Genomic DNA, 14,988 nt, shown 5'->3' with positions numbered 1-14,988 from the left:
CATTTTTCTCCTCCATGTGTTCCATTGGCCAAATGTGTAAAATGTACAAAAATATGCAATTTAAATGTAAAAGATGGACATATGCATATCACTCAAGACAAGCTATTTACAAAACATTTTACAGAATTCTTCACATCAATTCATTCATTAATAGCTATAAAAAAATGTTAAAAAAGCCCAGGATAGATATACAGAGCGATTTGATTTCCAACACAGCTGCTTGCAGTAATGAATGTTCATCCAAGAAGTGTGAGTTGTAGGGAGGCTCTGACCTGGTTTGTCTCCTTTCAGACACTGTCACACACTGTCCTCCTCCACAAAGGATTTTAAAACTTGGCCCCACATCTCTCCTGATCGCTCTCCCTCAACAGACACGCATTTCTGCGTCCAATAGAAAATCGTGGAAACTCAAATACAGAGTTTTTTGTTCATTATTGGAACAGCATGGCACACTGTAGTAACATCTTGATGACTGCGCCATGCTTGTTAGGTGGGCTGCTGCTGAGAAAGATGGACACAAGAAGAAAGCAAAAAGAAAATTATGAATCACATCAGAACATGGAAATGGTTTGACATATAGCTTTTAAGTCAGTATTTAAAAGACTATTCTAAACAACAGTGTTGGAAGATGTCAGTGATTTTTACATTAATATAGAAAGTAAACCTTTTAACATTACAGCACTGACAAGCAGCAGTATACATTTTAGCTACCTGTAGCTAAAGTTGATGCTAGTTAGCTTACTTTCCTATCGGAGACTGTTTCTTTTATACACAGATACAGAATGATAAAATGACAGTGGTGGATAACGTTACCACGGCTAACTAACATGTAAATACTGTTATTGTTAACATTACCTTTCGCTATATCATAAAGATGATGAGCATCCGTGAATTTTCCAGATAGGTCTCTGACAATTGCAGAAGAATTAAGTCAGCTTGCTAGCTTAGCTGAAAGCAATACTGTCAGTGATGACTGTTTATTGTTTCGTGTAGATATTTTGAATGAGAGGCTACTGCATTTAGCTACAGACACGGATAATGAAGCTGACCCATTAGTTCTCCAGATTTTGGAGGAGGTGGCGTGTCGCATGCGCAAGTCTGTGTACCACACAAAAACTGTTGGCAGACCTGGATATTTGCTGCCCGCAGATGCCTTGGAATAGTTTTTGCTTGCGGGTGTGTCAGTTACGGATACTGCCGAACTTTTCGGGGCTGCTAAACGGAAGTCAAAGGCGCAGGCATGCATAAGAAGGCCGCCCTCCTCATTTGCACACTGAGGCAAAAAAGGAGGCAGAAATGCACACGGTAAAGGAAAAGGAGGCAGAAAAGCAGGCAGAAATGCACACGGTAAAGGAAAAGGAGGCAGAAAAGCACACGGTAAAGGAAAAGGAGGCAGAAAAGCAGGCAGAAATGCACACGGTAAAGGAAAAGGAGGCAGAAAAGCAGGCAGAAATGCACACGGTAAAGGAAAAGGAGGCAGAAAAGCACACGGTAAAGGAAAAGGAGGCAGAAAAGCACACGGTAAAGGAAAAGGAGGCAGAAAAGCAGGCAGAAATGCACACGGTAAAGGAAAAGGAGGAGACAAGGAAATGTAAAAAGAACAAAGGCTTGTATAAGGAAAAGGCAAAACAAAATATATATATTTCTTGACGAAAACGCATGTGTAAGGAAAACGTAAAAGAAGAAAATATATACATTTCCTGATGAAAACGCATGTATAAGAAAAAGGAAAAACACTATATTTACATTTCTTGATGAAAATGCATGCGTAAGGAAAAGGCAAAACAAAATATATACTATATATATATATTTCTGCTTTTATTTCTAATTATGTCAGTTTTGGTCCTCCATATGTATCAGCGCTCTCTATTCCTTGTCATCCCCGTCATGAGACCGACGATCGGAGAATCATCAGAAATTAAATAATGGTTCAGGTTAATCTTTAAATATTTAAGCCTAATCTTAACCTGAAAGATATTTCTTCAATAAATGCGTTTATTCTGGCTGCATGAGCTCTCAATCTGCGATGCAGCAGTTCTTTATACTGCATTTCTGCATAAAAATGTGTTGTTTATAGCCATAAAATAGTTATTGAGGGTGGAGTGATTCAGCACTACTGAAGGCCTAGGTGTGAAATACACGCCACTGCAAAATATGTACAGTCACTTCTGTTTCACACTTGTCTAAACCTTGTTTCTCTCTGTAATGTTCCTGTTCTCAGGCTAACTTAAGTTTCTCATGTCGTTGTGACTGAAATATAATGTAATTTGATTAATGAACTGTGACAAGAATCAGAGAACAGGGTGGAAAACACAAAATTCTTTACTAAAAATAAATAAAATTGAAAATTTGCTCAATAAAATTGAGCAATATGCATTATATTGGTATCTAGATATTTCTGAGGTTCTATACATCAGTTGGCCAACCACAGTTCCTTCTAAAACACTAATTTCTTTGAGCACTAACAAGTGAATGTAGCTCACCCAGTAGTTATGAGCCAGTTGTGTCAGTCTTTATCGAGTGATAGCAAACTTTTAAATTGAATGTTAAGGTCTCCAACTGTCAAATTATCTTTTGGCTCATCGTATGCTCAGTATACCCTAAAAGCTACTCAATAACTAACACCACCACAGTTTACATTTAAAAATTACACAAGACATAAACAAACATGTTTAATTAAAAAAAAAAAAAAGTCAGTCAGTGATGGTCATGAACATGGAAGTGAAAAAGACCAACAAGAAAACAAATGACTGCATTGTGTTAAACTGTCTTCACTCATTTAAAGTACAAATAAGCTGCCAAGATGTTGAATACGTGTCCCCCTACCCCATATGCCTGATAGAGGACAGAATATTATCAGTACAGTTAAGTCCAGTTGGACTGTGATATAAGCCTTCTCATTGGCTTTAACTATCAATGAGCCCTTCTTCCAAGGGAGATCCTGTCTGGTGACAAGAATTAGCCAAATTCCCAGCAAACTGATCTCAGGTGGAGCATTGCTGGTTGCTCATATCCAGCAAGAGATGACAGGGATGCACTAGGAACCAGCCACTGTGTGCGTAAGAGCTCAACTGACAATTTAGACCTTTGAGTTAGATTTCACCCATCACTGCGGACGATAATCCAGTTTCTGTTGAGGACCGCTTCTTATCTAACATTAGTAATGTCCAACATTTAGAGCCAAGTTAGCTAAAATATGCAGCCAAAATAGTTTGGGCCAAAGTAAACACAATTTGTAAGCAAGTACAACCATGACTCTGAAATCATGGTATTAGCAGAGTGTTGAAAAGAAAGGAAGTTGCTACATTTTCCACCTTAAAAGCATTTATAATTTAAAGTTTTTTTGTTTAAAGGTGTTTACATTTAGTTGAAAAGTTTAATGATCACATGAAAAAAATGGACATAGTCGGCATTGCCAAAAGAATTCACTCACCCATCCAAATCACTTAATGCCACCTTTGCAACAAGTCCAGTTGTGAAATATTGCAGAGTCAACTGTTAGTGGTATTGACACAGTGGAGGTGATTGAGAATGACAGTGACTCAGCCATGAAGTGGTAGGCCATGTTAAACCACAGAGCAGGGTTATTGGACAATTTCATGCTGCCAACTTTGTGGGAACAGTTGGAGGATGGCCCCTTTCTGTTCCAACATGAATGGTAAATGGACTAGTTCTTACTTCTCTACACTGGTGTGCACACTAGTGTGAAAAGCAAGGTCCATAAAGACATGAACAGACACGTTTGGTGTGAAGAACTTGACCAGCCTGCAGAGTCCTGACCTCAACCTGATAGAACACCTCTGGGATGAATTAGAGTGGAAACTGCAAGCCAGGTCTTCTCATCCAACATCAGTGACCTCACATGTGTTACTGGAAGAATGGTCAAAACTGCCAATAAAAACACTTCTTAGCATTGTGAAAAACCTTCCCAGTAGAGTCAAAGCTGTTATAGCTGCAGAGAGTGGGATGACATCACAAAGTAGCAAAAACAGCTTGCGCATGAACATTGCACGCTAGCTTCCCACATGCCACACAGAGACCCGGGGTCAACTAGGAGGAAACGCCAACTTCTTATAGTGGAAATCCTAGTCAGCTCAACAGTGTGCAGGTGCGCAACAGTGAATGTCTTCCAGGTGTGTGATTAGTGGAGTGATCATCCCCACAACGCTCTACCTCTGCCACAGAGCACACAAAGAAAGCACACACTCACTGAAGAGAGAAAGTGAGAGTAAAATGGAAGACAGAGAGAGAGGAATGAGTCAGTCCAGGAGGACAGGGGAACCATGAAAATTATGATAATGTGTTTATTCCAACCTATTTATACTTATATTATTTATCACTGCTGCGTCATACATCTGATCTACGATTAAGCAGATTGTTTGCCAACATGACCATTTTAACTCAAGACTGCTTTTTTATTAAATATCAAATCCAAAAGTATGAGAAACTCCCATATCTCCTCAGCGTGTTGACACAGTCGGCATCTGTCAGAGTGATTCCTAACATGTGACAGTTAAAGTGTGAATGGTATTAATAATAATAATAATGTCCACAAACCTCAGCTAAAGTTATCCCAAAGAAAGCTTCCACTTGATGTCATAATTCAGTTACAGTCAGTTTCACATCAAAGTAAGAATCATAATGAAATATATTTCTGTGACTCTTGCATACATGTTTTCCAAAAGTAGGTCAATCTGTAAGCTGCAGAACTTAACACTGAGGATAATATTCAGTGACATGATCCAATCATATCAGATTATGGCACAAGATACAACAGTTGCTGCAGGTTTCAAATAATTAAATGCAGTTCACCATAAGAGACTCGTAATAACATGACCTACACTTCAAACACAGCTTCCATCTTTGCTCTCTGTTCAGGTTTCAAACTCCCCTTCTTTACCCAGATGCAAACAGGGACAACCTGCACTGACCATGTTTCCTGTTAGCGATCAGCTTCAGATAAGAATCTCTGAACACTGATCAGACAGGATGTGAACACAACAGAGCTGCAGAGAGAAAAAAAGAAAGTTGTGTCTGTCATTTTAGCCATAATAAAACTTTCCAGCTTCACTGACACTTCTAACATTTACAATTACATTAAATCAACAAGCAAAAGAGGGTTTTATGCACCTTGAAGTCAGTTTAACAGTCATGACAAAATACAGTGTGTAATCAAGCCATACATATTTTATTTAACAAATTTAAATGAGAGATTATTTCAAACCTTGAAACACATTAACAGACAATGTTGTGCTGCTCAGTGTTTTAAGTTGTGTGTTGAGGATACATGTTATATTTCACCTTACAGTGGCAGATTGTCACTGTGCACAGAAGGAAGTGAAACAACAATAACGGTCACCAAACAAACCACAAGCACACATGCTGCTTTCCCCCGGAAGAGCTTTTTTATTGTACTTCTTGGTCATATTCTGCTCCTTCACTGTACTTAAATGTAGACAGATGAACATAGGCTGCTGCACAGTGGAGGGTTTTGTTTTTCTTCTTTTTCCCCACCTTTTATCCAAGAGGCTGAAAAAAAAAAACTTTGAACAACCTCTTGGATAAGAGGTGATAACACCTTCAAAAAAATTGTCACCTTGTTTTCAGGCCTTTGAGACCATCGTGACCTGGATGACTGAGAACCTGCACAGACACAGGTTCTATTCAATGCTTGATGGGGGAAACTTGAGATGGGCAATATTACTGATTAACTGGGTTTGAAATTTTATTATTTGATTTTAAATCCTGAACACTGAGCTAATAATGGAATGAAAACTCAGTGGGGTTTTTTTTGACACTAGCGCCCTCTGGTGGATGCTTTTAATACTTTTCCACTCTAAAGTCAAGACCTTACAATATTAGAGAAACCCACCAATAACAGCTGCCCGTAACAAATTGTTTTTGCCATTTTTGCACATCATAAAGATCTCATGTGTCGCCTGCGTAAAGACTTGTCAGAAAGTATATTCATATATATGAAAGTAAGTTATTAAGTGTTGAGCTTAGCAGTTAATATTTACAATCAAATTTTTACTATAAATAATTGTTCAACTGGTACTGTGTAGAACTTTCTATATTTTATACTTTGCTTATTTCATTCAATAAAGATATCTGACATAGGAAATACAGCGATGAGACAGCTGAGAGGCAAGTGAATGATGGAACTAGCAAGGCCACATATTCAGGATTAAACACGGTCCTTAGTGTGTATGATGTGTTAACATTATACTCCTGTGCTGCTTTGTAGGTGAGGCAGAAATCGACCTACTGTGTCATCGCTGGATTACTTGTTACTGAAGGCCTTTACACATATTCAGCATTTTGCTGGTTTATTTGTTCTGAATTCCTGAACTGATTTATTGGTATGCAACATCTTCACAGTGGTCAAGTAGGTCTCAGATGTATTATCATCAGATCTTGACTTCATCACAGTGTCAAACCAACAACATAAAAAAGATTTTTGAGATGTTTTGTTTATGAAAGTGCTGGTTTGAATGACTGTCGTCACATCATTTACTGTATAACAACTATAGTCTCTGGAGACTACGATGACCTGGATGACAGAGAACCTACACAGACAGATATGACAGCTATAATAAAAAATACTCTCACGTAACTGTACTCAGTACAGTTAATATCATCAGTTATTGGCCTGAAAAGGAAGGATTACTCTTTTTATAAGCTGATGATTATCCAAAAAAATAATTAAATAAATAAAATGTGTTTCCATGCCACCGTGATACTTTTGACAGCTATCATAGTTAACATCTGGCAGCTCACTGTGAAAGGTGCACCATTTCATGTTACCAGTGATTGGGCTACATGACATTAGTTGACCATGATGCTTGGCAATTTAAAGAAAAAAAATCATTAATATCACTTATTTATTACAATGTCTGAGATCACACATTTCTTAGATAAAAAAACAGGACTGCTGTTTAAAATGTTTTAACACCAGCAGTGTCAAAGGAAGCAGATTTACAACTACTTCTAACTACATTCTGATTACTGTACTCCCAATCAGAATCCTCAGTGATGATTTTAAACATCACATTATAGTTTGCATCCAAATATCACATCACATTTGACCTCTGACCTCATTTTTATATTTCACATCTTCCCTTTCCCAGAATGTGTTCTAAGAATGAAAACAAATGAGAATGAATCAACATATAATGAATTAAAAAAAAAAAAAAAAAATTTGATATTTGATATAAGATAGTACTATTTACACATTTATAAGACCTCTAACACTCCAGACATGTCTGTTAAACTGGCTCTTCACTAGTTTTAAATACAAATTAGCTGCCAAGATGTTAAATACATGCCTTACTCTGCTGCTCAATTGTTGCAAGAATATTATCAGTACAGTTAATATCATCATTAAAACAAGCAGTCTGGAAGTACTTGAATACAATCTAGTATTGACAACACTTTCTGCTAGGTTCATTACTTTAATTTATGTGATCTGATCCCACCTTTAACTTGTCAAAAAAAAAAGGTAACAAATGAATAACCCCAGACTGCTGTACTTACTGTACAGTCACAACATTTGTTCTATCAGAGTTTCCACAGAATAAAAAGCAGAACATGCTCAGAGCTTCTTGTGGGAAATCACAAGTGTGAGCTGCTAAAATGTAAAACATGATTACTGAATAAAAACAAGAGATAAATGTAATTCTAAATGCTATTTTCACAACATGGAGATGTGAAATTTCAGCAAAAGAAGGTGACACAAGTTGCAAAACTTCACATTTCAAGCATCAGAACAGAGTTCTCTGGATGTTCCCTCGTTTGTGGGACAGCAGAGGTTTCAGCCTTTTCATTTTTCTTTTTCTTCCAAGCAAAGTAGATGGAAATCCCAATTAATAAGAGGATTACCACAACTGCTCTCAAACCACATATGAGCGAGGAGTTATCTGTTCAGAGACACAAAAATCACAAATAAAGTTTGAGCTGTGACAAGTTTTCATTTATTGGGCTATCTGGGGTGGAGGGAGTCATTTATTTTGGATTATGTGATATTGTTGGAAGCTTGGAAGACTGCTACACCCACAACTGAGAAAATGATCAGTGCTGAGAGAACCCCACCGATCAGAGGCAAATAGCCTGTTTCAAAATTAAACAACGTTTAAGTCAGCAAACATGTTTTTATGAAGAAAGAAAATGACATCAATGGATCTAATTAGTTTCCACTTACTAATGTACCATGGGGCATCACTGTTAGTTCCATTCTCCTCACCCACAGAGGTCTGTGTTGGTTTAATACACAGGCTGTTATTGTCTTTATGCACCCACCCTGATATCTGTGTCCCACTGACTGAAGTGCAATTAATGAAAATAAAGCCTACAAAAACAAACAAACACATAATTCATCAAAGATGTACAAAGTGAGCATATTAATTACTCACTGGTTATCAGATATAATTCATAATGTTTTCACTCACCACAGGTAGATATCCTCTCTTCTTTGGAGACATTACTGACGTTGTTCCTGACTGAGCAGACCAGATGTCCTGAGACGTGCTGTTTCAGAGTGATGATGTTACCCTCATTGTTTCTAGAAAGGAGCTCAGCATCTTTCAGTGTGCGTCCATCCAGAGTCCAGCTGTACTGAGGACTGTCCCCTCCCTGAGAGGAGCAGGACACCCTCATCTCTTCCTGGGACAGACACTCAGAGACCAGCAGGACAGAGGACACAGGAGCTGAGAGAAACACACACAGATGACTTCTGATATTAAATCTCTCTCATTCTTTATAGTCTCTAATGAATAACAGAAATCACAAAATACATGTATCTGAAATGTTGTGAGATATATAATATAGATTACCAAAACAGTGCAAAATTTAAATCAATTAATGGCTTAATTTCCCAACAGGAGATAATTACCTTGAATAAACAGCTGTAAAGTTCGCTCGCCTGTTCTTTTTCCCTCTGAATCAAAGGTTTGAAGGGTAAATTTACCACCATCATTCCTGCTCAGGTTATTGATCCTAAATGTTACTTTACTGGGAAAAACAGACCTATGTTTTATGGTATTAAGAATAGCCTTATTATTTCTCACATCTAGTATTCTTAATGAATTCTTGAACAGTTCATATCTAGGTATTTCTGAGCTGCTGTCCATCAGCTGGATGTCCACACTTCCTCCCAAAGCTCCATAACACTGAGCTCCATCCTGTCTGCCATCACAGGGAGTTTCCACACCTGCAAAATGTGATTTAAAAAAAAAAAAAGAAAAAGAAAGATAAACAATTGTGATTTCTACAACACAAATAACAATACAACAAATAAATTGATATGCGGGTTTTTACTTTACTAATTCATATTGTTGTGCTAAATTACAACCTAAAACCAAATTATTGTTTAGGTTATTGAGTATTTTGATTAAATGTGTATCAAATCATTTTAAGCAGCAGTGCACCCATGAAAACATTGGCTTTAAATATTTCACTCATGGGTTACTTGCTGCAGTAATGTATAGTACAAAAGGCATTAAATCTGGCATTATTTTTTTGGCCTTTCAGTTTTATATGCTACAGCTAACAAAGGCTCCAGGATGCAGTTGCTACAAGTGTAACACACTTGCAACGTTACACTTGTAATGTCCAACATTTAGAGCTATGTTAACAACTAAATATACAGCCAAAATAGTTTGAGTCAAAGTAAAAGCTCCAAAATTTGTCAGCAAATACAAATACAAAAAATCTAAATGTTTACATGAACAAAACTGTAAATAAATATAAAGATGCCATTATGAGATTGTGTGTTTATATGAGGGAAACAGAAAAACAAGAACATTTTTATTTCAACTACGAAAACAAAGAACAGTGTGCAGACAGGAAGTTGGTTTTGTGCAGCAGGAATGAACAAGAATAGCATGAATGACTACAAACCTATGCACAAACTACAAATCTCTCCATTTACCTGCAACTGATATATTTTCTAAAGAAAGCGTCATAAATATACAGCTGTTGTCTTGATTAGTTGAAACCATCAGTCATTTTGGCAAATCTAGTCTTTATTTGCCAGTGTGACTTTTTTTTAACTTGTCCTGTCCCCCTAAGTAAGCAAAATTATGGTCTGCATGGTCTGTTGTGGCAAACAAATTTGCTTTGCCAAGAGGAACTCTATTTCAGCTCCTCTATAGGAGAAAAGACAACACACAAGTAATGGGTCACCAACTGCTGCATCTGTAGCACATTAAAAAAAGTGTATGCGCACGTGTGTGTGTGCGTGCGTGTGTGCAGGAGCCAAAGCTCAGCATGTCCCAGATTCAGGCCCAGCAAGTTACACATACAGTAGCAGTCAAAAGTTTGGACACACTCACACATATTGGCCACAAAATGCACATACACATAAATACACACACACACACAAACAAAAAAGGCAAAAAAAATTGCACAAAGATGCACACCCATACACATTAACTGATCCTTCAAGTGTAGTTGGGCAAATGCCCCCAGAGCCAGCAGTGACCGTGGCCTCTGAACGCCCCGCCAGCACAGTCCAGGGAAAAAGGAAGTGTAATTAACAAGGAAGGGCGGGTGGCTATGTGGCGCAATGGGCAAAGCAACGTGAAGGGCCTTACCCACTGTGGCCTACACAGCACACGTGCCTATGCTATGACATCATAACACACTGTTGATATAGAACAAAAGTCTAAAAAAGCTGAAAAAATCTCACCATGAGAAACTCCCAGTAGTATCACCATCAATCCGAGCACAGCTTCCATGTCTCCTCAGTGTTCAGTGACACAGTCGGCAGCTGTCAGACTGCTTCCTTACACGTGACAGGTAAAGTGTAAATAGTAATTATCCACAAACCTCAGTTAAAGTTATCCCAAAGAAAGCTTCCACTTGATGTCATAAGTCAGTTCCAGTCAACTGCACATCAAAGTTTAAAAAAATAAATTGTAATGAAATATGTTTCTGTGACTCTTGTGTAAATGATGTAGGTGAACCTTTAAGCTGAGAACTTAACACTAAGGATGATTTCAAAATCTATTCATTGACTGTATTTGATACCACAGCTATCAGATACATCAAATACAGCTATCAAATATATCTGCTGCAAGTTTCAAATAATTGAACACAGCTCACCATAATAGTCTTCTATTAGTATCACCCACACAAACACAGCTTCTATGGTTCTTCACTGTTCAGCTTCTGTCAACTCAGCAGGCAGCTTTCAGACAAACGCCGCTTCTTTACCCACATGCAAACAGGCCCAACCTACACTGACCATGTTTCCTCTTAGTGATCAGTTTCAGATAAGAATGTGTGAACTCAGACCAGGCTGAGTGTGAACACAAGAGAGGTGCAGAGGAAAGAAATAAGTACTCTATCAGTTCAAACTGCCAAACCAAAACCAAATTTTCTTATTCAAATAATAACGCAGTTTCACTGACACTTGTAATATTTACAACTAAATTAAATTAACAAGTAAAGGAGGTTTATGTGCACTTTGAAGCCAGTTTCATGCAGTCGTGACAAAAATACAGTGTATAAACAAGCCATACATATTTTGTTTAATACATTTAAATAACTTACAGTACTTCAAACCTTGAAACACATTCACAGACATTAATGATTGTTGTGTTGCTCAATGGGGTTTTTGTCTGAGGTTCTATGTCTTGAGATTAAATGTTAGTATAAGGAGAGATTTTTATTATAGACAAAAGGAAGTGAAACAATACTATTGGTTGTCATGCAAACCACAAATACATGTGCAGTGTAGCTCTACTATTCTTTTTCTCTTTTTCATTATATCCAGCTGCCTCACTGCATTTAAATCTAGACGAGGGGTCAGCAACCTTTAACACTCAAAGAGCCATTTTGACCTGGTTTCCATGGAAAAGAAAACACTGAGAGTCGCAAATACTACCGGAGGCTGGTAGCTGCTACCAGCTTCCCCGAGTGAGGCATATATTGAGAGATGAAAAATAAAAAAATAATAATAAAATCATTTTAATATTTCAAGGTCACAATTTAGAACTACAACAAAAATCCATCTAACAAAATGTGTCCCGAGTGCTGTTTCCTTCCACTAATGGATTTGCAGAAATCACGTAAAAAGCATACACACACACACACAAAAAAATAATCCAGATGTTTTATCGATCAGCTGCTAAAAGCATTTCCTGCATTTGAATATCAGCCACCTGTAGTTTTTTTTTTCTTGAAGGCCTTTCACAGCTCCACTGGTGCTGAAAACTAATGTTTGACTATGGCTTTCTGAATACAAATTGGGTGCAACTATCGATTATTTTAGCAATCGAGTATTCTACCAATTATTCTATTAATTAATCAGATAAAAAATTATTTTTCGTATTAACAATTCATCAGCATATTTTAACTTCCGTACTGCAGATTTCTCTGTGTGAAACAACGTAGATGGAGAAGCTACAAAGTTCTCTTTTCTTCCTGTTGCTGATCAGGTGGTTGATGAAGGACCTCCAGTTCTTTACTGGTTGCCCAATCCTGACCTCACCGTCTCAATAACGGCTCCTAGCCTAGTGACAAACGACCAAAAAGTGCTTTAGTTTTCGAGATACCCCTACCGGAGGTAGAACTAAACCCAACCACATTTTTCCTCATCTCTAGGGCCTCCCCTATATGAAATGGATTCTTGGCCAAAAATATTTTACTGCCAAGATGGTTAGATTGATAGATATTGTTATATACCCCAAAACTAAAAAAGAGCCCAAATACAGTCTGTCCGCATGGGGGTTAACCCACAAAAACTGATGTATATTAATAACACAAGGCCTGAGAGTTTTCAAAATAGGCATGTATGCAGTCAGGATTTTGCTTTACCCACTAGAAAAAACTGGATGTGAATATCTTAAAGTATGGGGTAGATAGAGACCTTGGAACACATATCTAAAATAGGCGAACATGGAAAAAAAATATTTTTGCAAAATGTTTTCATTTACTTTGCAATTGCTTTGCCAAGGATTATCATAGAAACACATATGATAGCTTGTTGGAAAGGTGAGGTTGTGCTGAATCCATCAATACCAAATATGTAAATGTGACCTGCATAATCAGGGTGTTATGTCACTTAATGTATGAAGTACCCCAACTGAAAAGTATTGAGAAAATTGAGTCTCCAGTCCCAAGCTTTATTATGCTGCATGTATTGTCATATAACACAGTAGGCTTGTTGAATTAATGTGCTTGTTTTCTAAATCCAGCAATACCACATATGCATAGTCATTTAAAAATGTGTGATCTGTCCCAAATGAAAGAATACACTGCATTTCATTGCAATATACTACACTGTACTGGTAAACTCACCAGAGATGAGTGAGTAGGACAGGAAACAACAAGAGAGTATAACAGTTTGGCCTTGATGGGCCTTTTTAATAAAACCATAACTTAACACACAGTATGAATCAAATTCCTGACTCAAATCAAACAAAAGGCCATCCAACAAACCAAACAAGCTTGGAGGTGGAATTCCTCCTTTTCTCGAGCTGCAGTGTCCAGTTTTAAGCCTGAGGCTTTTAGCAGAACACACTGCTTCTGGTAGCCATTCTACAGGTAGGCCATCTCCAATAAATACTTTGTTGAAATCGGCTCCCCATGATGTCACAACTGAAACACATCACTTCCACTCTTTCAAATAATCATCAGTAACAAAATTGGTCATATTTGTACAGTTTGAGAAAGAGCAGGAGCAGAACTGCATGCATGTCAAGCCCACTGACAGACACTGGCATTTGCTGATCCCACTGCAGCTGCTGTCCTTACAGTACAGGTGTGTAGGGTCATGGACCTCTTTAGGTGCTGGTACTTTCTGATACATAACCATCAACAGTCAGTCAAAGATCTTGAAAGGCAAAGAAGAGGCACCATTCAAACAGCAGTTTTGGGGTATATAACAATATCTATCAATTTAACCATCTTGGCAGTAAAATATTTTTGGCCAAGAATCCATTTCATATAGGGGAGACCTTAGAGATGAGGAAAAATGTGGTTGGGTTTAGTTCTACCTCCGGTAGGGGTATGTCAAAAATTTGGGGGCATTGTCACTAGCCTATCCGCCTCTTTGCGCTGCAGAGGACTGTGAAACAGATGCTGCTGTTGTTTTTGTTGAAAAACTGGGGGCTGCATGAGCTTAATGCTGTAATGCTTTTTATTCACAAGCATTATCCTAAATACGTTTCTACTGCAGGTCTATTTTTAGTCGCTAATCAGGGAACAAAGCATAAAAAAACATTTTGATGGAGCCCCTCGGTACTGAGGGGAGGCTCCCGGCACTACCATTGCTAGTGCTAATGACAGCCCCCTCTAGCAAACTGGCAGTGACGTGAGGTTTGTGACGGATGAGGCACCGACTGTCTGGAGTCGGATATTTACATATATCAGGGCCGTTTCTCAAACCTCAAGTACACAAGTACAAACTTGTCAAGTACGAACTTGCGGACTTGACAAGTACAGACTTCCCAAGTACGGGGGATTATTTCTCACTTGGAACACCAGCGGCCGTGATGTGCTCACCATGTTCGGACGGACATACACCGACTGTCAAACTCGTCTTTGGAGGACTGCTTTCACATAAGTCTGAGAGCTGTCAAGCCCAATGCTAAAAAGACAACACACAAGTAATAGGCCGCCAACTGCTGCATCTGTAGCACATTAAAAAAAGAACAAACAAACATCACGTGTGTGTGTGTGTGTGTGTGTGTGTGTGTGTGCGTGTGTGTGTGTGTGTGTATGCGTGTGTGTGTTAAAAGTGCAAAGGGCAGACTTCTGTCCTGTTGAACCTCATTTTAATATTCTTGACAGTTCATTATATGAAATGTAAAAGTGACGTGATATTTGGATACAATAGTGTGTTTGTGTGTGTGAGTGTCAGAGAGGAAATGTAATTTCTCTCATTAACCAAATGCAAATATTTCAGTCTTGTGATTTTTTTGATTTTAAGTTATTTGTATTTTTTCTTTTTAATTGAATATTTTCAACTCTTATGGTAACCAT

At 38.0% G+C, this 14,988-nt stretch overlaps 1 protein-coding gene across 1 annotated transcript; it reads right to left on the bottom strand.

The window, feature by feature from the left end:
- Positions 1-8,014: 8,014 nt before the first annotated feature.
- Positions 8,015-11,182, bottom strand: LOC115787172 (hemicentin-2-like). Its single transcript, XM_030739751.1, has 5 exons — positions 11,104-11,182; positions 10,688-10,783; positions 8,891-9,208; positions 8,448-8,705; positions 8,015-8,109 (listed from the first exon to the last, which is right to left on the bottom strand). The coding sequence occupies exons 2-5, from the start codon at positions 10,734-10,736 to the stop codon at positions 8,015-8,017; spliced, it is 720 nt and encodes a 239-aa protein (XP_030595611.1). The 5' UTR covers positions 10,737-10,783; positions 11,104-11,182.
- Between the last annotated feature and the right edge of the window lie 3,806 nt (positions 11,183-14,988).

The sequence above is a fragment of the Archocentrus centrarchus genome, chromosome 10 (genome assembly GCF_007364275.1).
Source record: "Archocentrus centrarchus isolate MPI-CPG fArcCen1 chromosome 10, fArcCen1, whole genome shotgun sequence".
NCBI classification, from domain to species: Eukaryota; Metazoa; Chordata; class Actinopteri; order Cichliformes; family Cichlidae; genus Archocentrus; species Archocentrus centrarchus.
Note: the sequence above shows the minus strand (reverse complement) of the source record. Positions and strands in the feature narration are given on the sequence as shown.

What these genes read in the sequence shown, in the direction of transcription:
- LOC115787172 (XM_030739751.1), bottom strand. Translation starts at nt 10,736, where the DNA reads ATGGAAGCTGTGCTCGGATTGATGGTGATACTACTGGGAGTTTCTCAT. An exon ending in ACTACTGGGAGTTTCTCATG is followed by an intron (nt 9,209 to 10,687) that starts GTGAGATTTTTT and finishes CACATTTTGCAG; the next exon opens with GTGTGGAAACTCCCTGTGAT. An exon ending in TTTACAGCTGTTTATTCAAG is followed by an intron (nt 8,706 to 8,890) that starts GTAATTATCTCC and finishes TGTTTCTCTCAG; the next exon opens with CTCCTGTGTCCTCTGTCCTG.